We start from the raw sequence: 26362 nt of genomic DNA, 5'->3' as shown, positions 1-26362 counted from the left end.
AAAATGGTCATTTTAAAATATGTCCTGTCAAAAACGAAAATTTCACGGAAATATACGGAAAATCCCCGAATGATTCCGAGTGAACCGATACGACTAAATTGTACCGCGATACGTATCGTTTTCAAATTGAACCTGGATATATCGGTATACCGATAATACCGTGCACCACTAGTTTTTATAAACGTACAGTATAAGATACACCAATATATCATATACCCCACCAAAACTCTATTCTACTACCATTTAAGATACAGTAAAAACATGTACAATTGTTGATCAATGAAAAGATGTTTACCTGGAAATGTAAGGCCTTTGTTAAAAGCCATTTCAAGTGGATATGAAGAGTTCTCTCCCATGCTTGGTTGGAGAATTCCCATGATGCTCTTGGCCACATCAGGATTGGACATATTAGGGAATATTTCGACAGCGTTTGCAATCATTTGTCCAGCTAGTGAGTGGACATACTCCTTAAACACAATCTCTTCTTGAACATCATCACAGGAACCTTTACCTCGTTCACCATGAAGGTCACCTTGTGGAGAGTGACCTTCACCTTCATTGATATTTCCTCTATCCTGACTCTGATTTTGACCTTGATTTGATCCTTGGTTATCATAGTTACCAGGATCATCTCTGTCAAATGTCAAGTTTGACTCACTAAATTCTGCATCTGTGTCAGCATCCCTCAACATGGCAAGAGCAATCTCCATGGCAACTACATTATTATCCTCTATAGGTTGACCTTGGTCAGATTCAAGGTCACCTTTCAGATTATCAGTCGCATTAGTTACATTATCACTGTTGGAATGAGTCACATTATTTTGATTTGAAATCACAACCTCTGGACTATGACTTCTGACCTCTGGACTGTGACTTCCGACCTCTGACCTATGGCCTTTAATGGCCTCTAGGTGGGAACTCAGAAGTCCTGGATCTACAGACTGGTCCATGTAAGAATTAAACTTGTTACTCTCCATGTAACTGTTCTGTGGAGTAAATGGCACATAATCATTATGTCTCTCTCCTTGCGACATCATTAAATCACCACCGAGACTGAAATCAGAGTTATCTCCCATGGACGACCTCTTTTGTTGAATCTTCTGCACCATATCTGAGCTGTTAAAGCTGGGAAGATTTTGTTCCTTGGCGAACCAGTCAAATCCTCCGTCAATCACGCTGTTTTGTGGTGTGTATGGCACGCTGTTACCTGCAGATCCACTACACGAAGGATTCCCACTATTGGTAGAAAGTGATGCTTTCTTATCCTGGATCTTCCGTAACATTTCCGAGCTGTTAAAACTTGGTAATGTTTGTTCCTTACCCATAAACCCACCATCCATGTAGCTGTTAGGTGGGGTGACAGGATAACTCGGGTAACCTGACCCGGGACGGGACGTTGTCGCGGAGGAATTCCCAGAACACCCATTCACACCAGTAACCATGACATCAGGTGTCCTTGGCGACTCTAAAATGTCTGCTTCATTCAACTCTCCAAGGTCATCGTCAAAATTCACAAAGTTCAACGTTGGGACTACATGGGAGTGTCTATCATTTTCTGTGGAATTTACAGAGTTTTGATTTGTATTTTCAAGGGAGACACCTGTGTTGTCGGTCGTACCACTAGGGGAGGTAACTGTGTTACAGAAATCAGTGACGAGAGGTAAAACTTTCTTTCTGGACGCCTTAACATTACCCTGGGTATAACAGCTCAATCCATCATGGCCGACAGGCAGTGGTGAAAGACCAAGGTTTGGATCGTCAGATTTCTCCAACATTGATGTGAGCTAAAAAACAAAGAACAATAATTTCTAATGAAAAAATTCACCTAAGGGAACCTTACACAGTTGATGAAATCTATGACCTACAAATACTATACAGCTGGTAAATTTCTGTGATATTTTCACAGGATGTACAGTTGTAATCATGAAAACTTAATCTGTACAAGAAAAGCTAACTAATAAATCATATGTATTTCACTGGATTGTGAATGGGCTAAATCAATTTTTTTGTTTCGAGTCAAAATCGTTCATTTGTTTATTTGTAGATGTATGGTGCATTACCAAAGAACAACATTTATTCCTCTTCTTTTAAATGGTTCATACCACACTCAGATTTCTCGAAACAAACTGAAGTAAAAAACAGACTTAAGTAAAAAAAATCTGACATATTTACATCAGGAAAAAACTTAAGTCTCTGATCCTTGCTTTGAGAAACTCCATCTACATGTATTGTTACCTTGCTAGCCAAGTCTCTGTTTGATGAATACACAGACAGTTGTCGCCTGGGTTCCCCTGTACTGTCTGTACTAAGTGTCATAATTAGTAAAATGGTCGCTCCTTTCTCACGTACAAACTCCTGGCAGTCATCTAAGAAGTTTGCCCTACTGATAAACTCCTGCAAAATATGATATTTTATATAGATGCCCCCTCCATCAGAGCTGGACATTTCAGAACAAGATTTTGATGGCGTTTCGTTTTTTTAAAATTTATTATTATTTTTTTTATTTTTTTTTGCAGACAGCAGGTCACATTTATTCTTGTTTAATTTAACAATTAGCTGAAAACCTGGTGTGTTTTTTTTTCTTTCTTTGGTGATATCATCAGGTATGACTAATGGTACCTGGTTGTAGTTTTGTTTTATTTTGAAAATTGATCTCAAAAATCCAACTCGTAATCAAAATAAAACATCAATTATTTTCTGTGTTATGAAACTGAAAAAAGATTAAAAGTTTGATAAAATTCCAGGAAACAATCAAAACGCAAAGAAATATGGATATACCTTGTAAACTATAAATTGACTCATGTACAGCACTGGAATAGAGACTTACCTGCATTTCCATAGACACGGATGCCATGGCAACCACACAACAACTTCCTGCCACCATCTTTAAATCCTTCTCTAGTATGTCAGTGTTACTTAGTCCTGGTAAAACAAAAATGTAACATGCCATTAGAGTTATTTCCCCTTGATATAATAAGGATTTTTCAAGCATCAATCATGGTAAATATGAATTGAAGTAGCTGACAGCTATAGAAATACGTCGTCTAACTGGTCATTTTCGGTTGTCGCCATATCAATCTTTTTTTCAAGAATTCAGCAAAATTTTTTTTTTTCATTTTCTTAAGTTTAAGCTTGTAATTACTGGGTGGTTATAAATTCAAACAATGTACCTGATAAGTTGAACTTGGCTTTCTGCAGCTGATCATAGAGTTCTCTCCCTTCCTGATTAGAGACCCAGCCTTCCAGGGTCTGTATAACAGCTGTGTCTCGCGGAGTTGTTTTCCCTGCTGTAGGACTCTGGTTAATAGTGTCCACCAAGATTGTTCCTATAATGACAGAATTAGAGAGAAGGGAGATAACTCTTATTCTTGTATAATTGCCACTGTACCCATAAGAAACATGGACATGAAAGAATATGTCAAGAATGTGATAGGACAGGGATGAGATGAAAGAGTTATGAACATTTAAGGACCAAACCTCTTAATATAAAGTCTCACTCAGAGTGACCACTAGTCTCACATGACCCCTTGTCTCACATAGAATGACCTAGTCTCAGGTCTCACATAGAATGACCACTAGTCTCAGGTGACCCCTAGTCTCACTCTGAGTGACCTCTAGTCTTAGGTGACCCCTAGTCTCACTCTGAGTGACCTCTAGTCTCACATGACCCCTAGTTTCACTCAGAGTGACCAGCAGTCTCACGTGACCCCTAGTCTCACTCAGAGTGACCTCTAGTCTCACATGACCCCTAGTCTCACTCAGAGTGACCCCTAGTCTCATGTGACCCCTAGTCTCACTCTGTGTGACCACTAGTCTCATGTGACCCCCTAGTCACACTAAGAGTGACCTCTTGTCCTCTTGTCTCATGTGACCCCTAGTCTCTTTCAGAGTGACCCCTAGTCTCATGTGACCCCTAGTCTCTTTCAGAGTGACCTCTAATCTCATATAACCCCTAGTCTCATGTGACCCCTAGTCTCACTCAGAGTGACCCCTAGTCTCATGTGACCCCTAGTCTCACTCAGAGTGACCCCTCATCTCATGTGACCCCTAGTCACACTCAGAGTGACCACTAGTCTCACGTGACCCCTAGTCTCACTCAGAGTGACCACTAGTCTCACGTGACCCCTAGTTTTACTCGAGTGAACTCTAGTTTCATGTGACCCCAGGTCTCACCTAGCCCCTAGTCTCTAGTGACCCCTAGTTTCATGTGACCCCCAGTAACACTAAAAGTGACCCCTCATCTCATGTGACCCCTAGTTTCACTCAGAGTGAGTACAAAGGTCAAACACAAGGCTGAGGAGTAAGATTGGAGAATCTCAACCTATAGGACAATATTCTTTAGCTTTGTACTATTGGAGGAAATGGTAAAAATATATTATTTTCGAAGAAAACTCTGAGAATAAGGAAAGAATGTCATGAAAACAATAAGACCCCTTTAGATCTGCCAATATCCAGAACCCAATAGTTAAATGATTCTTACCGTACAATAGAACAGCCACTTCATGATCCATAACAAAATTCTCATTGTTTATCAGCAGCTCCTCAGCAATCAGAGTAGAGCAGGAACCAGTAGTATCAATGATTACACAAACTCTGTAATAAATTTGCACTTTTACTGTGAGAGTTACCTCCCCTTTTATCACTGCCAACTGTTCTGTGTAATGGTGATGTTGAAGTATCTAGTTAAACCTGGTGGAACAGTTCTTAGAAAAACCCTTACATTATCAACATTTTGAAAACATTATCTAAGTTAACATTGATATAAAATAATTCTAATCAAATTTCATAGACTCAAACCATCACCTTCAAATATCCAGTCCTTATACCAAAGTTACCTCCCTTGCAGGTAGATATTCATTGTGATGTCGTTATTTTATGCGAGAAGATCTCGTAGTTTTCTTTGGAAAGTATGACATAATGCTCGCAAACTTCTGATATCACAGTCAGTACCTACCAATAAGGGCAGATAACTCTGTTATACGAAAATACAGAACAACAAATTTTGAAGCTATGAACAGGTTATTAAGAAATCAAATTTTCACAAACTTGTCATCTTCAGGCCGCTGTCGTGGGCGATGATCGATCACCATGGTAACAGCATCTTCCAGGCCAGCATCTGATGCTGACATTACATTGTGATCTACTAAGGTCAAGGTCAGGCGCTTAGAAGAGTGCAGATCAGAGAGATCAAGATCATCTCTAAAGGTCAAAAGGTTGTCAGAGATACCATGCCGGCCCAGAAGAAATGTTGTCTCTGTACGGAGTGGGTATTTTTTCCTGGGTATGTTTAGAACAGGAACAACCAGACAACTTTCCTCCTTCAGTGTCTGTAAACAAACAAAGTATTTATCAAATACCAGTTAACAAACACTCAAACTTCTATATATTTCCATAACATTGTAAATAACATACCATTGTCAATAGCTGAAACAATAGTGTAAACCGGCTTTCTTTGTATGGCATCAATTTCCTTTCGCGAATATCACAATCCAAATAAATTCATGAAAGTTTATCTGCATGAATTAACATCATATCTATTGATAGAAATTTCCTTTGAAATTCAATGTTTAAAATACACAAATTTTAATCATTGTGAACTTGTTTTGAAATGAATACTAAGAAATTTGGTATCCACGAGAAGTTGGATTACAGTATGTGCTATGATGACTAAGAGATTTGGCTGTACCTGCCTTAGAAACCCCCTCTGTATTACAGTAACCTGTTTAATAAGACCGATACTAAATAGCCAGTGACCACTATATACAGACAAGGTCATTGATCTTTGTTCATTGGTTGGTTTAAATCTAAGATTTTCTGCTTTAGTTAGTATTAAATCACATAATAATAAAAAAATGGTTAAATATAGTTTAGCTGAAGTTACATGAACTTTGGGTGGTCTTTATAGACATGTTTAATAAAAGAATTTTTATAATAGAGAACATGATTTAATATGGTTGAGCTGAGGTTACATGACCTCTAATATTAAATGATTTAACACATGACCTCTAATATTAAATGATTTACCTTGTAAAGGAAGAAGCTGTATACGATTGCCGATATTGCCGAGTCAAGGTCACATGTCTCATTGCCGAGGACAACATGAACTTTCTGGTAAGAAGACAGGCGTAGCTGGAAGACAAATCATTCAAAGTTAGTATGTACTACCTAGGTTGTTTGATCTTGGTTACAACAAAGCAATAACTAAAAACATGCATTTTAATTTCTGTATTTTGATCTATGTTCTCTGCTGGCATATTGCAGGTAGACAAAGAGTCTTATGTAGGTCATGTTCCACCTCCTTGGTAAACTTTAAGTTATCTTCCATGACGGTTATGTTAAAATGATAACCTGAGCCTCCTTGGTAAACTTTAAGTAATCCTCCATGATGGTCGTATGCTAAAATGATAACCTGAGCCTCCAGATCCTTGGAAAATTTTAAGTAATCCTCCATGAGGGTGGTATGTTAAAATAATTACCTGAGCCTCCGGATCCTTGGAAAATTTTAAGTAATCCTCCATGACGGTTATGTTAAAATAATTACCTGGGCCTCTTGTAACTTAAGTAATCTCCAGTGGTATGTTAAAATGATTAATGCCTTTGGTAAGTAATCCTCCATGACAGTTGTATGTTAAAATGATTAACTGAGCCTCCTTGGTAAACTTTAAGTAATCCCCATGACAGTGGTATGTTAAAATGATTACCTGGGCCTCCTTGGTAAACTTTAAGTAATCCTCCATGACAGTTATGTTAAAATAATTTTCTGGGACCTCTTGGTAAACTTTCAGTAACCCTCCATGACAGTTATGTTAAAATAATTACCTGGGCCTCCTTGGTAAACTTTAAGTAATCCTCCATGATGGTTATGTTAAAATAATTACCTGAGCCTCCTTGGTAAACCTTACATAATCCTCCATGACGATGGTATGTTAAAATAATTACCTGACCCTCCTTGGTAAACTTTAAGTAATCCTCCATGACGGTGGTATGTTAAAATAATTACCTGAGCCTCCTTGGTAAACTTTAAGTAATCCTCCATGACGGTGGTATGTTAAAATAATTACCTGGGCCTCCTTGGTAAACTTTAAGTAATCCTCCATGACGGTTATGTTAAAATAATTACCTGGGCCTCCTTGGTAAATTTTAAGTAATCCTCCATGACGGTGGTATGTTAAAATAATTACCTGAGCCTCCTTGGTAAACTTTAAGTAATCCTCCATGATGGTGGTATGTTAAAATAATTACCTGACCCTCCTTGGTAAACTTTAAGTAATCTTCCATGAAGGTCGTATGTTAAAATAATTACCTGATGAGACTCCTTGGTAAACTTTAAGTAATCCTCCAAGATGGTTATGTTAAAATAATTACCTGAGCCTCCTTGGTAAACTTTAAGTAATCTCCATGACGGTGTTATGTTAAAATAATTACCTGGGCCTCCTTGGTAAACTTTAAGTAATCCTCCATGATGGTTATGTTAAAATAATTACCTGGGCCTCCTTGGTAAACTTTAAGTAATCCTCCATGACGGTGATATGTTAAAATAATTACCTGGGCCTCCTTGGTAAACTTTAAGGAATCCTCCTGTTAAAATAATTACCTGGCCTCCTTGGTAAACTTTAAGTAATCCTCCATGACGGTTATGTTAAAATAATTACCTGAGCCTCCTTGGTAAACCTTACATAATCCTCCATGATGGTATGTTAAAATAATTACCTGCCTCCTTGGTAAATTATAATCTCCATGACGTTATGTTAAAATAATTACTGGGCCTCCTTGGTAAATTTTAAGTAATCCTCCATGACGGTGGTATGTTAAAAAATTACCTGAGCCTCCTTGGTAAACTTTAAGTAATACTCCATGACGGTGATATGTTAAAATAATTACCTGGGCCTCCTTGGTAAACTTTAAGTAATCCTCCATGACGGTTATGTTAAAATAATTACCTGGGCCTCCTTGGTAAACTTTAAGTAATCTTCCATGATGGTTATGTTAAAATAATTACCTGCGCCTCCTTGGTAAACTTTAAGTAATCCTCCATGATGTTCAGATATTTATCACCATCCTCCACCATTAACACCAGCCATCACAGACAGTCTACATCAAAATAAAGCGTTGATTAGGCTAGGATTGATTTGTTGCCCAAAATAAACCTTTATTAAGTAAATATGTAGTTTACAATAAATTTTCAATTTTATTATTTAACAGCTGTGAGAGATCTCTAAGAAAGTGTAACATGCCCCTTTTCAGCACCTCCCCACCAATGGCCACCTTTCAACCTTCTCTCTCCCCTTTACCACTCCTCCACCCAACAAAGAATCGGTCCATTATCAATCCCCAACCCCAGGGAATCAGTCTTTTATAAATCCAGCCCCCTTCTCCCAACTCTCACTCTTCTCTCTCCCCCTTTACCACTCCTCCACCCAACAAAGAATCGGTCCATTATCAATCCCCACCCCAGGGAATCAGTCTTTTATAAATCAATTAATTTAAAGCCCCACCCACGCCTATACCCACGCCTAGAATCAGTCTATAACAAATCCCCTCCCCCTTCCCCAATCTTGTTGGTGGTCACAGGTTACATGACAGATAAGCCTTACCATGTTTATCACATCAACAAAACCACTGGTCGTCTCGCCTCCACATACAGTATATCACACATACCTACAGTAATGTATTGTATATATACATTGTATGTACAAGAGAGCAATGTCAATAATGTAATAATTTATGCATTAAAATGTCCTGCCTTCCACCTAGTACATATTGTACCAGTTGTATTTGTTTAGTTTAGAGATTAAGGAGAAAATAAATTCTTAATCAGGTCTGACCTGTTTTAGCTCATCAGTAAACATGTTGACTATCATTAACTTGAAGTAGGTCAGCTCATGATCAGAGGTATAGCTTAAAATATTTACATATTCAGTAACAATTTCATATTTTATCACCCAGCAACTTGAAGTAGGTCAAGATACAGGAACATGTATCCCTTTGAGTGATTTTATAGTACGGTATATATATAGAATGTTAATTAGTAAGTATTTAGTGTGATAGTAAGTGTTTTTATCCTGCAACTGTCCCACATACTGACCGATAACTACTGCCGGATAAACTTGTGCTTTATCCGTCAATACGATATGCTTTATCCGTCAATACGATCATGTGAATTTGTTCCATATCTGACGGAACTTTTTCTTACTTGACCCAGAACTTGAACCTTCCGGTGAATGAAACATCATTCAGTCCCGCTAAAACGTGACGTCACATTCACCAAAATGACCAGACATGTTAACCCTACCGATTCTGGCGGAAGTCTACCGCTTTTGAGACTGATATTCCGCCTACCGCTTTAATATCCAAATATTCCGATTTCCGCAAAACATCGTCATTTAATGACGTCATTTTTACGATATCGAAAATCTCGTATGGCGGTGTCGTCTTTTTATTGGCTCATGACAAAGGTATGTATTGTAAAGTAATTCTTTAATGAGTATTTATTGTTATTTGAGTATTTTCATTTTCTTTCAGTGATATATCACACTGAATAGAATTACGGTTACTGTTTGTGAATGCGCTTATTTATTTCCCACCACAGTAAAAAGGAGTACACTCTCATTTGGTTAGGTGAATAAATCTTTACCTCCGCATCAAAGAAGCGTCTCGCTTTAAGCGAAACAAAGTAAGGAACTGTCAATTTGTTGTCGTTTTGAATGCCATAATGGTTGCAGGATAAACAGAATACATGGTTAGTATGACAGGACGAAACCAAAATTCATTGAGATATACAAAAACATTAAGATTTAAACAAACGCAGGAGACAAGACAACAAGAATTTTTCACTAAATGCTTATTGTGAGTATTCTTTTTTATAATGCAATGATAGTTAGCGCTACTGAGTAGAAGCTGATATGCTATTCTACTGCCGACGGTGACTGTTCGACTTTTGCTAAAATCAGTTAAAATGTTTCAATAGATTGCAAATACTTGAAAACTAGTTTTGTTTCTAGACTTTTGGTATAATAAAATAAATACTACCTGCATTAGAGGGTGACAGTGCCTAGTGTCACCCCTCGGAATATCACTGTCAACCGAGGCTTCGCCTCGGGTGACAGTGATACCCTCGGGGTGACACTAGGCACTGTCACCCTCTAATGCAGGTAGTATTTATGTAATAGTGATATCAAGTGTTTATTAATCATTAGCATAAAGTTAATATGAAAAGGCAAAATAATTGACATGTATGAAAAGTTACTCACAGCATACATATACATTACATTTTTATTTTAAACTTTTATTTTCGTCAACATCTAAGAAATGGAATAAAATTATATGTGCATATTTAAAATAACTGAAATCATTGAAGACTACATTATGAAATTTTTATGGTAGAATGCTCGTCTTTTTTTAATTCCCAAGTAAAAAAAATGTACACTTTAAAACTTTTTTTTCCTACTAATTTTATCCATTTACTTGTTTGTGTTTAAATTTGAAAGTCTACAAGTAAAACCGAAGTGAAATACATTACATACATTGTATAAAAAATATATTTAGGTTTATAACCAGGTTCATTGTGTATATGGTTTGTTTACATTTAAAATTGCAAAATTGCAAACCTTTGACTGCATGTGGCAAAATTTTGCCTTTAAGTATGCAGACATAAAATATCCAAATGTCAAAAATAAATATTTTATAATTTATGAAGCCATGCACATAGAATGAATGAGTACTTTGTTACACTTGCCTATATATAATACCACTATTGTAGGGAAAGAAGACAGGGTTTTCCCTCTAGTTTTGACTTTGATCGAGCTAGAGGATCCATGTAGGGACTCATATGAGTTCAAAATTTGAGGGTCACATACTAAAATACAAAGTCCCTTTAGTTTGATGATAAAAATTACTGCAGATTTTGTAAGCTTATGTATATCATATTTATATATGATTTTAAAAAAAATATTTCAAAATGTGAATTGTTGTTTGTAGTTTATTTCATTTTCATTTAACTTAACATTCTTATATACTAGGGCTGCGGCAATATGACAGAAGCGTACACGTCACAGATGATATATTGTCATACACAACAGCTGTATTGTGATATGTATTGCAATATTTTGACCTTAGGATATGTGGTGTTTATTTTGTATATATTCCATAATAAAAACACCCTTTACAGTATACAAACATACAATGCTATATAATGTAGTAGATTTAATCGTGTTGTTAAGTTACAAAAATGCTCCAATGTGAGGTTCTAGCTTGTTTACGAATCTGAGAAAAAGCCAGGCTATAAACGATCGCAACTTAATAATAATGCAATAACTAAACATGATAGTGTCTGTAAATATTTACATATCAATTTCGAACCTAAATAATGAACAAATTTAAGTACATTTGTCCTGGCAAAATAATCTTATGGTCTTGATTAAACCAATCTGCGACTTTAAGCACTTTGCCCACGACTATTACTTTTATGGCTGGACTAGTACCAATTGTTATGAACCAGTTGGACTGGACTAGTGGCTCCCCACTCGATTAAAATCAGTAAATATATCATATTTACAAGAGTGATGGTCAATTGTATCTTTCAACACATTTTCAGTGCATTCTGTATGCGATTATTTCTGTCCGGAATCGGGATGCATCATTTTGTGAGAATTGGGGTTCACTAATGCATCCAAACTGTAATTTGGGTCAAACACTTTTCATGATTGAAGTAAGTTAATTTGGACTAGTGATTAAATAGTCGGACTAGTAAAATTTTGGGGTTAACTAGCCCAAATGACCAGGAGCGAAAAAAATTTACGTCACAGACTGTTAAACTTTAAAGGGCTGATTGGCTGGCAGTGTTGTTTTGACACATGTAGGAATTCGAAAATGGCGGCGGGTGATATGAAGCCTGAAATAGCTGGCAAAAACCCTGCAGCCATGCATTCACTGGGCCTTAAATTTGTTTAGAGAAATCTTCCGGTATTGTTGATTGATGGAGCGAATCAGCTTGACAATATGTTTCAGAAACTGGCCTACCTACTGTCATATTGTTTATTTTCAACGTCGTGCAAATGTTTGAATGATTTGAAAATTTAATACACGTTACCGGTAAATATATGTCTGTTAAGTTTACATTGACATATAGTAGTTTACATTGACATATATTTTTTTTTAGCCTTACAAACATTTGACCGACAAATCGGAATACAAAACTTGCTGGTTTTGTTCTAATGACAAGACGTTTTAATTATATCAAATTAATGAAACCCTTTATAGTAAAACCCGTTATATCCCACCCGTTTTACCGCCAAACCCTTATCGCCATGAATTTATTCTGAAGGATTTCCCTCCATGCACACTATGCCCGCGCGACCTGACCGATGTGTACACAGTAAAATCAATTAGCAATATGGGTACACCTTTGTTATTGTTTTACAGGTAGGTGTTGCAAGTTGTGGTTAATAAAACTTACTTCTGCACATTTGTTTTACTTACTATTAATATAATTATATAACGTTAGTTGTTTATTGACAAAAAAGAACCCACAAGTCTGTTTTTCGATATAGCCGTTCGTTTATATTAGACCATAAAATGCAACTAGCAATTTCAAGTGCGATATAAATATTGCGTAGGTGCAGAAGAATCCGCCGTTAACTATCAAGATCATATCATCATCTGAGTGCCGTTTATTACCGGAGTTCCTGTTTTGATATTTGCAAACATGTGCGCGGAAGTGAGGTCACGACCGCACTGCCCTTGCTCAGAACTTCTATTCTTTATTTACGAGCGGGATTTCCTGGGATAAAAATATCATGTAACCGAGAAAATCCCAGCTAGCAGGCAATTACGGCACGATTCTTGGTAACACAAACGAGTTCGGTTTTCGTATTTTACACACATAAAACTGACATATTGATTGAAAGACTACTATCAAAATTCAGTTTGATTTTGGAACTATCCATATTACAAAATACGAAGTGGCAGTACAGTACATAGACTGACTAGAAAGTCTGATTCAGTACGGCACCGAAGGACTACCAATATTTTGGCCTAATTCAGATTTCAACGACAAATCTGATATACCGCCAACTCGATATATCGCCAAAATCTTGGAAAACAGAAGGTGGCGATATAACAGGGTTTTACTGTACTATATAAAAACACAGTATCAGGGATATAACACATAATTCAAGACAGTTGACAAGTTGAGTCAGATTCCAGGATTTCTGTCTAGTTTATGACGCCGGCGACATGCACTCGCCCAAAAGTGAAAACGAAAGTGTTTCTCTCAGTAGGTGCCATATGCATTTGTCATAGCTATACGCGCAAAAGCGGTCGGCCTCGAGCTCTCTGATCTGTACATACATTCAAAATACTGCATTGATAATGATAACGTAAGGACTGTAACACGCTTCAATGTCGACTCGAAGTGAAGCTACAAAGAACATCACACGAAATATGATCATTAGTCGTACGTGTGAAGGTAACGTTAAAACAGCGAGTTTAACCGATGTTACAGACTATGATACAGGAACGGAATTCAGAGCTTTTTTGGGATAAAATACATTTGTTTTGCCAATAAATCTATTCTTATTTATTGGTAGGCTTATATTATGTAAGGCATGTGCTCCGTCATATCGTACCGTAGATGTTATTATTAGTTGATACAAAAACATGTTTTCAGTAGTCAGGAGTGAGACAATATAGTTGCCTTCAATTTAAGTGATTAATCGATTAGTAATCGATTACATGTGACCGAATAATCGAATACAAAAATTACTATCAGGTAATCGTTTCAGCCCTATATATTAATATATATTATAAGTAAAAATCAATAAGCCAATCCTTTTGCACAGAGAAACTTAAGAGGTGGAGGAAAGGAAAAGAAAATTATCCAGGCTTCTAATATATACCATAGATTTAAATTTTTTTCATTGAAAAAGATTGTTATTGTTAAATTGTTACAAATGATCATATAGATACGTTTGTATTCAATGTTTTTATGTAGAAAAACCAAAATGAAACTCATGATCAACCAAATCTGGATTGCCACAGAGCGACATGACCAAATATTCGTCAATGAACTTTTTAATTCCGAAAAAAAAATCACAAAAAAATCAACAACTCTTATCTTCAATTATAATATGAACAAAAACATTCTTTTTATATGATAAACACATGAAATAGTAAAATTAAAATGTTCAAGACTACTGCTCCTTCCGCCCCCGAGCATCCCGGCGGCGATTAGGCCTCCGGGACGTAACAACAAGGAGTCGATCGCTAGTGAAAATTGGCGAACAGCGTGTTGCAAGCTCTCATGACATCCACTTTCTCATTGATTACTGACTTTAACTTTCACAGAGACGTAGTTTAACAAGTATTTCTCACATTATATATGCTTTGTTGAGTTCAAAACGTGTACATAAAAAGATATGAAACTACAGTCAGAATGGCTTCCTTAGAAATCTATGATCTGTCAACGTGTTTAGTCAGCTTACAATGCACTTGTTATGCATGTTACGATTAACGATTAATCGATCATCAGCGATTCGTTTCATTAATCTAATCGCCTCCGATTATTTGACTAATCGTTTCAGCCCTATTAATATATATATATCTATAAGGTAGCTATTTTCCCACCACGCTTGATCACCTCCATCAGTCTGTATTTACTTCACTTTAGGAAAGGTGTACAAGTGGGTCTAACACTCACCAGGAATATGAATTGTCCATGTTCTGCTCTGAAATCCCCCCTATGTTTTCACAGGAGTTTGTTTCGGAAATTATATCGGTCATGGAATCCCAGTCAATGACTCCGTTTTAACAAGGCACTCATTGAAATGTTTATTTCATAGGAAAACATACATCAATATATATTATCATATTCATTGAGGTTTTTTTTTAATCATTACATGTATATTTATGTTTTAGTTGGTACAATTATCATATTATTGGAATTTGTCCTAGCAAATCACTGAGCCTATCCCAAAACAAATGACCTATATATGATATCATTAGTGCCGTGTTAGTAACATTAATAACTTCGCTGTGTATTGCCATAAGCTAGATCCGTGACACCAATGTTTTGTTCAATTTGTTGTGATTTTGCCAGCACAGCTGATCGAGGACCAATTAACACGAAATCCTTGTCAAATGGCAAACACATACTACGCACGTATAGACGACATCGATAAACCAATATGTATACATCGGTAAGCTAATTATAAGTTCACACCCAGGGAGAGTGAATCGTAAAGATATTGAGCAGAAATTGATCTGCCTCGAAAAACATACGGGGCACACAGCTTCAGTATCACATCGATACAAATGTCTTAGCTTCGAAATTTGCAACGCGTGGGGCGTTGACTCGAGTTGTAACATTTGTGGTGGGATAATTCTTACCTGTCGAGTTACCTCTGTGCCTTGATCGTCATAATTTCTCAGTGATACACGGGGTCAAACCTCCCTTGTTTATCTTCTACTTGCGATGATAGCGGAATCTATTTCTCTTACGGGTCAAGGTCGAACAGCAACTAACGGCCAAAGCAGATTAATAATATCCGGAATCCGGGATATGTGCAACAGATGCTTGAAGATCATTTTGCAGAGAATTAATATGTATGCGAAGTAAAATGTGTAAACTGTCGTACAAATCTAAATTATGAATCGCAAATTGTTATTCCTAACAGGAAAAGACTTCTTGAAACTCGAGAAAAACTTATTGTTTATATAATTTATTCTGATTATGAAATCTTCAGAGTTTAAACATTAGAAAAAATATTGTTTTTTTTTCATTTACCTATTTATAAACTACACGTTGATGTTGGAATAGGTGTCGGATATAAAAGGAAACACAAAGAGAATAATGTACGCATTGTCAAAAACATAAACGAATATCGATATGATAAGAAAACACTAATAAAAAATTGTTAATTATGCCTTTGTTAATATTAAGGCAAATTAAAAATTATAGAGTTGCACTGGAAAAAAAATCACGGGAAAAATTACAAGGAGTCATATCAAAAAGTCTAATTATATGTTAAAGAGATTATTTTGATACAATATATATCTAAATCTCTGCACATACGTCTGTAGGATCAAATGACACTTTTCTTGCGTGCAATATATTTAAACTTACTTAATGTATACAATTTTAGCAGAAATTTACGCTATCTCAAGGGCGTATATGAGAGCAAGGACGTATATGAGATATCTCACTTATAAATCCTTGATGAGAGTGAGTGTCTCACTTATAAACCCTTGCACTATTTATATGTCTATTTTTAGAACTGATTGCACAAGTAATTGATCTTTTTTTAATGCATGTATCTGATTTTTATTTATTTGTATTCATTCGTAGCCTTCCCTTTATTAAAAAATGCAAATGAAAGGGACCGTGAAAAAAACATCTCCCATGTATGACTAAGGATTTATTAGTCATTTACTTCATTTGTATGACAAAAAAAATTGCACATATGAAAAAAACATGAAAAAATGTATGTGTATGCATTTATTATTTGGCCAGATTTATTTTAGTGTCAATGATTCTTCTACAAATGTATATTAAGTACGATCAGAGACATTATCAAAAATTTAGATAATTAAATTATCAAACTAAATCTCTAATACGATATTGACCGTTTATTGGCAAATTCGTGTCCTTATTTTTTAAGCAAATATTTTTTTTATCAATTTCACTTTAGTTCTCTTTGTGTTCAGGCCACGTGTACAAAGGAAGATCTTTTCGCGCGCCATTCGAAAAGAACGCATTTGATTGGACAGTATTTGTAGCTTTCCTTTCAATACTGCGTCGTCCAAACGCTTTCGTCCAAAGAGCACCTGTTGATCCCGTTACAAGCGCGTGCCGGGTATAGACAAAGGGGACGGTCGTATTTGATGTATTTTCGACAAAGAAAACCCCAACAGGTGGAAAAGAACATGTTTCGGAAAGAACAGGTAAGAAAATGAATCGGTAGATTTAATTGTTGCATTTTTATCTGAAGATATTTATCTTTGCATAAATCCATATATCTTTGTGCAACAAGTGGTTTTATTCAACTTTTAGTCGGTGAACATGTGGTTCGCCTTGACCAAAATAGACATTGTTTACAATCCCGATACACGTATACGCGTGGCCGTAATACACATTCAGCAAGCTTTATCTTTTTGGAAAATATGCACCAAATTGAAAACATCCCAAATACATTTTCTATTATTGTCAATATGGAGTATTTGACTTTGAATATGATCCGTAGATGGTGTAAACAAAGTCAAATTAGTATTGTTTGTTTTGTCCAAATTACAGAAAGCGTGACTGCATGCTATCTAACAATGGCGAAGGGAAACAAATAAATTGCTTTGCACAAAATTTCTGCTATATATAAAATAAACTGCAATGAAAAGATCTGTATACAATAATAGTATTTAATACATTTTGAATTGAGAGGATTTATTTTCAATTTTTCAAACATTAAAATAAATGTTTTATATAGATAATGTGATAACTAATCTATGTAGATCTAGAGCAATGGAAGTATGAAAGCACAATAAAATTCAAAATCCATGAAAAAATACAATCAATCAGTCATTATGACATTGTTTGGTTGCAAAAGGAATCAGATAGTTGCATGGTTATAATATGTTGAATTAAATATATAGTCTGTGAATTTGCATATTTTGGATTCACAAGTTTTATTGGCTGAAAAAAAAAATTAACTAATATTTTGAGTGAATTACTAAAATAGAAATTGATAAAGATTTCATCATTTGATTATTTTTTTATGATTTAGAAGAGAATTTTTTTTGTTTGCAATAAGTTTCCAATAATTGGATTGTAAAACTTTGAATTTATTTTAACTTCATCGAACAGTTAATTGATTATTGCTGATTATCAGTATAACATGTACACTAAACGATCTGCATGATGCATGTTAACGTTGCAGCTTCAAAATTGAAAGAATTAACACCTTAGTGTAAACTAACTTTCCTTAAAGTGAATAGTCCTCTATGGTATTATTGTAACAGAGCGCATGATTTGATATGAACATAATCACTGCTCTGCCAGGGATCGAACTCATGACCTCAGGGTCACTAGTCTGACGCTCAACCGATCGACCTACAGAGAAGTTCTCTCTAGCCAAGCGGTTTGTTTGTTTCATTAATTAATATGCTATTAACAACCAGGGTCATGCAAGGACGGCCTCCCACATATAACGTCCTATTAACAGCCAGGGTCATGTAAGGACGGCCTCCCATGTATAACGTCCTATTAACAGCCAGGGTCATGTAAGGACGGCCTCCCATGTATAACGTCCTATTAACAGCCAGGGTCATGTAAGGACGGCCTCCCATGTATAACGTCCTATTAACAGCCAGGGTCATGTAAGGACGGCTTCCCATGTATAACGTCCTATTAACAGTCAGGGTCATGTAAGGACGGCCTCCCATGTATAACGTCCTATTAACAGCCAGGGTCATGTAAGGACGGCCTCCCATGTATAACGTCCTATTAACAGTCAGGGTCATGTAAGGACGGCCTCCTATGTATAACGTCCTATTAACAGTCAGGGTCATGTAAGGACGGCCTCCCATGTATAACGTCCTATTAACAGCCAGGGTCATGTAAGGACGGCCTCCTATGTATAACGTCCTATTAACAGCCAGGGTCATGTAAGGACGGCTTCCCATGTATAACGTTCTATCAACAGTCAGGGTCATGTAAGGACGGCTTTCATGTATGATCTACTATAACAGAGGACATAAAATAAATCTAATGCAGTCTCCCAAAACACACACCACGCACTTCATACACGCTACACACAGCTTACACGGGAGACCGTCCTTACATGACCCTGGCTGTTAAAAGGACGTTGATAAATCAAGCAAACAAACCCTTATATTATAGCTAAACTCCTGACTTAGGTAAAGTGCTATCTCACTGAAACGTGCCAGTAAAGGCAACAACGAACAAGCACAACTCACCCAGTGTTGATATTACAAACACAATGGACGAGTCAGTCGTCCCACTCCCTTCATTCTGAGCGCTAAGCAGAAGCAGCAGAAACTACCACTTTTTAACACTATGACTATTTTCAGGAAACATAACCCAGAGCCGCACAAGGCGAGGGCTCACATGACTTCAAAAATAGTGGATCGGCTAAGGTCGGCCGCCATATTGTTTTTCAAAATGGCAGCCAAAAACCACTTTCTGCAACCCATATATCACGTTTTATACCAACTAGACCCAAACTTTACTCGTCCACCCATATTAGTATTTCTTAGGAATATTCTGGTAGTGTTAAACTTCATGTGGAAGGACCGACATTTTGTATACCTGTATTAAATACATCTAATTGACTAAGCCGGCTTTAAGCAAATATACTTTTTATTGTTTAATACATAAATCATTTGATTCTGATATTAATTTCAACATGACCGCCATTTTTAAATCCAAGATGGCCGTTCCGTATTTTACCTTACGTGATCGAGCAAAAAAAATTATACTCTTAAAATTTTGATACATATGATATGCCTTGAATGATATTGGAATAAATTCATAAATCTGCGGAAAACACCCAGTTCATACTTTGTGACTTCTACTGCGATCAGTCGGGCGCCTTCTCTTCTGGTTTTGACAGTAGATCCACAGCTGAATGCTTGTCATTACCCATTACTTCCAATGTTGGCAATAGCTTTTAAGTTGAACGTGGAGGAAACAAGAATACCCATCCCTACATTCTAGGGTATTGATATCTTCTACCGAACCATATTACTTGATCTTCCTCCTTTCAAATCCTTCCTCACAGCGTAACTTTCAAGTTATATATTACCATTTGAGAACATCTAGATACAAATTTTACCTTACGGTGTCAATCAACCTTATTTCTCATGTGTATGTATGAATTCCTTCTTCAGATCATACTGACGTCTGTCACCTCTATTTTCTTTTATCAAAGTTGATGAAAGTATTTTCTATTAGTGGCTAGGGCTTCTTTGTTTTTTCTCTTTTCAAGATGTCTGTCCATTTACTTAGCACCTTCTGAAGGCGACCACTATACTTTCGTAAAGGAGCTGGGGTTGTAGAACGCGCAAGAGTTCCTGGTGGCACAATCAGCAGCCTGCGCTATCGGTCCCACTTTTTGTCATATGTATTAACGTCAACCAGAACTAAATTCGGCAAGGTTTCACATGACCAATATCTGACTAAGTTCTTTTTCTGTCTATGTGGTTCCCAATCTCGTTTATAATCAATCATCTCCACTCTTTGCGCTTAGTTTGAAGGCTTACTGTTCTTCTGTTCTCCATCGCTACATTTTGTTTTCACCCAATCCTTGGTACCTTATGCATGTATTACTGACGGTGGTTAAGTGTTTTAGGTGGTTTTATTTTTATATACTGCACTGCTAGCCGAGCGTTTCATATCTCTCCCTAATTCAACACCATCACTGTCTTGCCTTCGCCATCTTCATCCCCTATGCATGTGTTAAGATTCGGAGTTCTAGCTCGGAGGCGGCTCAGCTAACGTTTGTGGAGTTTTGAAATAGAGGAATTTATGACTTTCTTCGCAAGGACTTGTTTGTGGTTAATTCTAGAGCCACTACTGTCAAATTGATAGACGTATTAACGGGTCATGTCAGACGAGGTAGACATCAAAGCTTTGGCGTCAAAACCTTGCCATGAACTTACTCGAAGTCCTTCCTTAATTGGAGTCTCCTGATGCTGTTGTAGTCATTCAGGAGTACATCGAACCAATTTCCCGGCATTTTTAGGTCACTTGAGACTTTGTCTATTCTAATCGCCTTTTGTCCGTCGTTGTGCGTCGTGCGTCGTCCGTCGTGTGTCCGTAAACGATTTACATTTCCGACTTCTTCTCCAAAAACGCTGAAGCAATTTCATTTTGTACAAACCTTCTAAGGCATAAGGCCAATCAAAATTATGAATTACTCATGGGGCTGTGGGAGGGGCCAAAAGGTGTAAAATTGGCTAAAATTTCAAAAATCTTCTTCTCCACTCACATATGTGGTATGATCAAATACCCTTCATAGATAGAAAGGTCTCAATGCCCTCTAAAAATTGTGAATTATATGACCCTGGGATCTCAGGTTTTCCCCCTGGGGAGGGGGTTAAGTTTACTATAGTTTATATAGGGAAAACACATTTTTGAGCATTATTTGGTCATTTATTATTAGGAAATTAGTCAAATGTTATCATAATTATCCCTATGAGATGGCCATTGAATCAAATTAACAAATTTTCCATGACTGACCCCAGGGGCCTTAGGGATGGGGCCAAAATGGGTCAAATAGCCTAAACTTTAAAAAATCTTCTTCTGAAATTATGGAACTGGTAGAATCAAATACTCTTCATAGATGGAAAAGTCTTAAGGTCCTTTACAAAAAAGTATGAATTATATAACCCTGGGGTCTCGTGTTTCCCCTGGGGAGGAGGTCAAGTTTACTATAGTTTATATTGGAAAAACACATTTATGAACATTATTTGCTTATAATTCATAAGAAATTAGTCAAACTGAGTTAGAAGTATAAGCCTGAAAAACACATTTTAACACCATATCCTTATTGGTCCTGGCCGACCTCCAGAAGCCAGAGGAGCTGGGAGAAAAGGGGTCAAAATGGCATAGCATTTCAAAAATCTTCATCTGAATTCACAGATTTGATGGAACCACATATTCTTCATAGATTGGAAGGTCTTATGGCCCCTTACGAAAATTGTGAATTTCATGGCCCTGGGATCTCAGATTTTCCCCTGGGGAGGGGGTCAAATTTACAATAGTTTATATAGGAAAACACATTTATGAACATTATTTGCTTAGTTTTAATAGGAAATGAGTCAAACTGGGTTAGAATTATTAGCATGGGATAGCATTTTAACGTCATATCCATATAGGTCCTAGCCGACCCCCAAGGGCCAGAGGGGCGGGGCAAAAAGGGTTCAAAATGGATAACATTTCATAAATCTTTCTTGTGAATTCACAGATTTAATTGAACCAAATACTCTTCATAGATTAGAAAGAGAAAGTCAAATTTATAAAATCACTAATTGACTTCAAGGACCTGATGCGCCAATATAAATAGTGTTTATGTCTTTGTTTCATTCTGTATCTGAACTCAGGTGACCGTTAAGGCCCATGGGCCTCTTGTATATGACTATTAACAATAGAGGGAATATTTTCCCCTCAATCCACATCAAATTTCCTGAGATGAATTTGACGGCCGGGCATGAACATGGTTATGCAATATAAATGCGGCCATCTAATCCATGAAGCCTCCTTTGAAGTACGAATCCCCAATGATATTCTTACATTTAGTACTGTTTGTAGGTCTGATATTAAGGTGAATCTCCATCACAAAGTATCACTCGGATGCTCACTGAAGTGATTTTACAATCAAAAAGGAGATGAACCTGAATTGTTTTTTGTTGTTTACAATTTGTATTTTTCGAAATCACCTGCTCTGCTCTCTAAAGTTTATCAGATATCCTATTTTTCTTCCAAATGACATTTGGGTCTCTACAGTATCTTTTATAAGGTTTAGACATATCTTGCATTTGTAGACAATATAAGGTATACCAATAGGTCATTGTGCTGTTGTAAAGATCTAAAAGTCTCTGTCAAAGCCTCTTTTTAGAGTTAAAACATTAACACTGAGTTCTTGTATGAGTGTTCTTTCCAGACAAGTATTGCTATCGTGTAAAATTTTATTATAGAACTATATACGATGTAATTATCTTTTAGGAATGAAATGGATTTGAAATATGTTTTTCAATCTGCTGTAGACTGAAAGAGGAAAATGTCCGATACCTGCCCGAAAGGATGAAATGATTAAAAGTTTACTAATAACCTTAGTGAAAGTCAACCACTGTGTTCATAAGGACGATGTCGGGGATCATGAACGACCCAATTTATGGAAATTAACGTTTGCATGTTATCCATCAATCCAGATTCGTTTAGAGAATAGTTCTAAGTGTAATATTTCTTCAGACTTTGAATGAGTTTATGCTTAGTCGCTCCACTATAAGTAAGGTGGTGTCAAGGGAGACGGAAGGAAGAAGAAAATCCGTTAGATATTCTGTAAATCTAGTCGCCTTTTATGATCATGCAATAAGAGCAACAGGTACAACTTGTAGGGTTATTGTAGAAAGGTGATTCAGAACAACTACCATGTACTTAAGCTACAGGGGGGATAATTAGGAGACAGAAAGACCCCGCTATGTGAACTCGGATATCACTCTACGAAAACAATCGTAAATACATATCCTTACGTTGATCTACGTTGGATCACAGGTTTACGACGCGCAAAAAAAAAAAAATAAAAATAAAAACAAAAATACTGTATTGTTGATTACTTAGCCCTGTATCCCATTTCCAGAAAAATGGAGTAATTAATTTCAAAATGTTCTGAAGACCGCAAAAAATTTCCGATCTGGATGTTTTTGTCTTGCATTGGAGACAATTCCTTACTGGTCACTATGGTATTTGATATGATAGTATTATGGGGCGAACTTTATTTCATATCGAAAGTTGAATTGGATTCGTGTAAAAATCGTTAGTCGGAAAAGTACACGCTACATCCGCAGGTCACGATTCCCTAATAAGCACAGACCGACTAAAATCGCCATCCATTCAACGAATGCTTCCCTGACGTACAGAACCTCAATATAATCTCACTTACTTATAAAAATTGCACATTGGTAATCCTTAGCGATCCCTACCTCCATTTATTGTCTTGCAAAACAAATTATCACCGATTTCAGCCATTTGTTGTCTGTCATCTCCGATTGGTCGACTCGCTCCTCGGAGTCGATATGATATCATCTTACAGATAACGTTCGTAGTTTTGGTAATCTGGATTATCCAGATTGTCATTTCGGTATGATTATACCATTTGATTATATGACAGCCAACATGAACACATCCCTAAATTTTTCCACTGTTTGTTTTCCGAAACTTGGTCGAAATTCAGCTTTAACAGGAACGACCGGTTGTCTTATCATGTGTTTAAACGTATGTGCGTTTGTTGCTATGGCATTATCGAAATCTATCGTCGAACGAGTCCGTGTTCCACTCATGATGTTGTGTGTCAGTAACTTTGTGTTCGGAGTCTCTTTTATAATATCTTTGTATCAACACATCTGCCGCGCTGGTGGTGCCTTGGTAGCGTTTGCCATGGTTCTATTATACACTGTGACCTTCCTCATATCGGTAGACAGATGCATATGTCTTAATTTTGAAATGTCATATATGAAATACATCACAAACAAACGGGTGCGAGTATTGTATGTGGCCGTATGGGTCATTGTGGCCATTGTGACGTTTGGCCGTGATGTTGGTGTTGACAAAAGTAACGCTGAACTATACTTCAAGATGAAACAAATCAGGGAACGCGTGTTTGTCATTCTAGAATCGGTCGCCCAGATTCTAACAGTCACTTGCTCTGTCAGTACGATCCTCAGGATCTGGGCTATACAGATCAGGACGCCAAATAGTAAGGAACGTTTTCAAAATACAGTAAAACTGTTGCATTTTATATGTATATATCAGTTTTTGATCATGCCTTCACTTCTTCACCGTCTGGTCTGGACAACAAGACCGGATCTGAAAGAGTCGTTAAAAGAGTTTAGGTTAATTGCCGATATAGTCAAATACCTTTCCGGCATTGTAATTCCGTTGCTATTCATGTTACGGTTCAGAGATTGCAGACTTTCTACGTTACAAATGGTCTGTTGGTGGAATAAGAAATTCCGTGATCGGATTAAATACGAGAAGAAAGTACTGCTGGCGCCGTTCCTAGAGAGTAGATCGGACCAGAATGTCCGAGAGACACACTCTCCCAATCCCGTTGGGGTGTGCGAACTGACGACAATTCAGAAATGCGTCGGCACAGAGATGGCCCAGATGACTCCAACTATATCCGTCATAGATCAGACGTACACTCTATGGAATCCAGCACCCCTATCGCGATAGAGATCACAGACAACCCGACTGATGAAAGAGCGGAACGCTCGATTGGAACGAAGGACTGGCCTGAAGCAGGATAAACAAATGGTTCTCTGTGAAAGTATGGATTATATGGCACATTATAGCCATCTTGGAAATAATGCATTCTCTTGCATGGCATTGTTTTAAACTTTAAAAAAAAATTCGAACTGTGAACATTTTTGCAAGTGGGATAGACAAAACATTAGATTAAAACAGATGCTCCACCGAGCAAAGCAAAAAACGACCCATCATTTGAAAAATAATTTGCGTTTACTCATGTAAATATATGTCTTATTAACTTAAAAAAAACATTCGTCAGCGATGTAGCATCTTAAAGGTTTTATAATTGCAAAGCATCAAAAATCGTATTAAGGAGGAAAGCTGTTCAACCGACTTTAGAATATTTAGTGTAACATGGTGTTTCGTTAATACACACCTCAGTCGTTTATATGTCTCTTATTATTGGGAAAACATCGACTTAAATTTACCTCAATTAACATAATTAACATGCGTGTAAATTCACTATAAAGTTTTATGTTCATTTTACAGGGTTATATCGATCCATGCTATTTTTAATTTTTTTTCTCTGTGTGCATATGTTTCTCAAAAGCATATCAGTATTATCATAAGGAATATTTTACCTTTATAAAGCTAAAATTTATTTGTTAATACATAGAACTTTCAAAAGTATAATTTTATAGCTATTGTAATATTGTGTATACATTTTTATCAGTGTTGGTAAGACATTTCATTGACATGAGAAAAATGTCATGTCGGCTTATCAATTAGTCTGTAATATATTTGATCTGACCGACTCGTATGATTGAAAGGGAGATTAACTTCCGAATATTTGGGCCGCCTTGAAATGTCAATCAAAGGAAGTCACACAAATTTATATAGATGAATTTGGAACCATACGGTGGTCAATGTGTGTGTAACCATTGTATTCGTGTAGGCTGTCAAAAATTCATCTGGGAAAGGTAGTTCGCCTTTTATTTTTACCTTTTTACCTGTGGTCATCCAGTGCCTATATAAGTCCAGAAGGTTTTAAAAATGGTCATTACCAAATAAACGTCTGAACATTAATGATGACTTGACTATTTCTATTAGTAAGAATTTCTATAATGTTGTATATATCTGTTTGTAACCTCTTTTTACCATTAGGATTAATTTTGTAACTTCAAAGTGTAAATTGTTGACTGTTTTGATTGTTACATTGTATGCGATTTATCGGGTAATATGTACAATGTATTTCAAACTTGATGCGTAATTTATAAATACAAACAATTAATAATTGGAATTGATGTTTATTAATTTCATTATCGGCCAAAGTTCCTGATATGGTAGAAATCTATCGGAATTATGGAAGTCGATGATATAATTGAA

The 26362-nt window shown here is 36.5% G+C and overlaps 2 protein-coding genes across 2 annotated transcripts in view; one reads left to right on the top strand and one right to left on the bottom strand.

Moving 5' to 3' along the window:
- Positions 1 to 15517, bottom strand: part of LOC138305723 (uncharacterized) — a 65288-nt gene extending 49771 nt beyond the window's left edge. The window contains exons 1-9 of the mRNA XM_069246002.1: positions 15385 to 15517; positions 8000 to 8091; positions 6025 to 6129; positions 5047 to 5327; positions 4481 to 4593; positions 3171 to 3326; positions 2828 to 2922; positions 2236 to 2394; positions 296 to 1784 (exon numbers count right to left, since the gene is read on the bottom strand). Coding sequence (XP_069102103.1) covers positions 296 to 1784; positions 2236 to 2394; positions 2828 to 2922; positions 3171 to 3326; positions 4481 to 4593; positions 5047 to 5327; positions 6025 to 6129; positions 8000 to 8068 — 2467 coding nt within the window. The 5' untranslated portion in view covers positions 8069 to 8091; positions 15385 to 15517. The remainder of the gene's footprint in view (positions 1 to 295; positions 1785 to 2235; positions 2395 to 2827; positions 2923 to 3170; positions 3327 to 4480; positions 4594 to 5046; positions 5328 to 6024; positions 6130 to 7999; positions 8092 to 15384) is intronic.
- An 8385-nt stretch (positions 15518 to 23902) lies between these two features.
- Positions 23903 to 24961, top strand: LOC138305721 (uncharacterized). Its single transcript, XM_069246001.1, has one exon. It carries the CDS (start codon positions 23903 to 23905, stop codon positions 24959 to 24961), a length of 1059 nt encoding a protein of 352 aa, XP_069102102.1.
- The last annotated feature ends 1401 nt before the right edge of the window (positions 24962 to 26362 follow it).

The sequence above is a fragment of the Argopecten irradians genome, chromosome 13, assembly GCF_041381155.1.
Source record: "Argopecten irradians isolate NY chromosome 13, Ai_NY, whole genome shotgun sequence".
Taxonomy (NCBI): Eukaryota; Metazoa; Mollusca; class Bivalvia; order Pectinida; family Pectinidae; genus Argopecten; species Argopecten irradians.
This window is presented reverse-complemented; position numbering and strand designations above follow the sequence as displayed.

Excerpts from the sequence above, each read along its gene's own strand:
- LOC138305721 (XM_069246001.1), top strand. The coding sequence starts at position 23,903 with ATGAACACATCCCTAAATTTTTCCACTGTTTGTTTTCCGAAACTTGGT.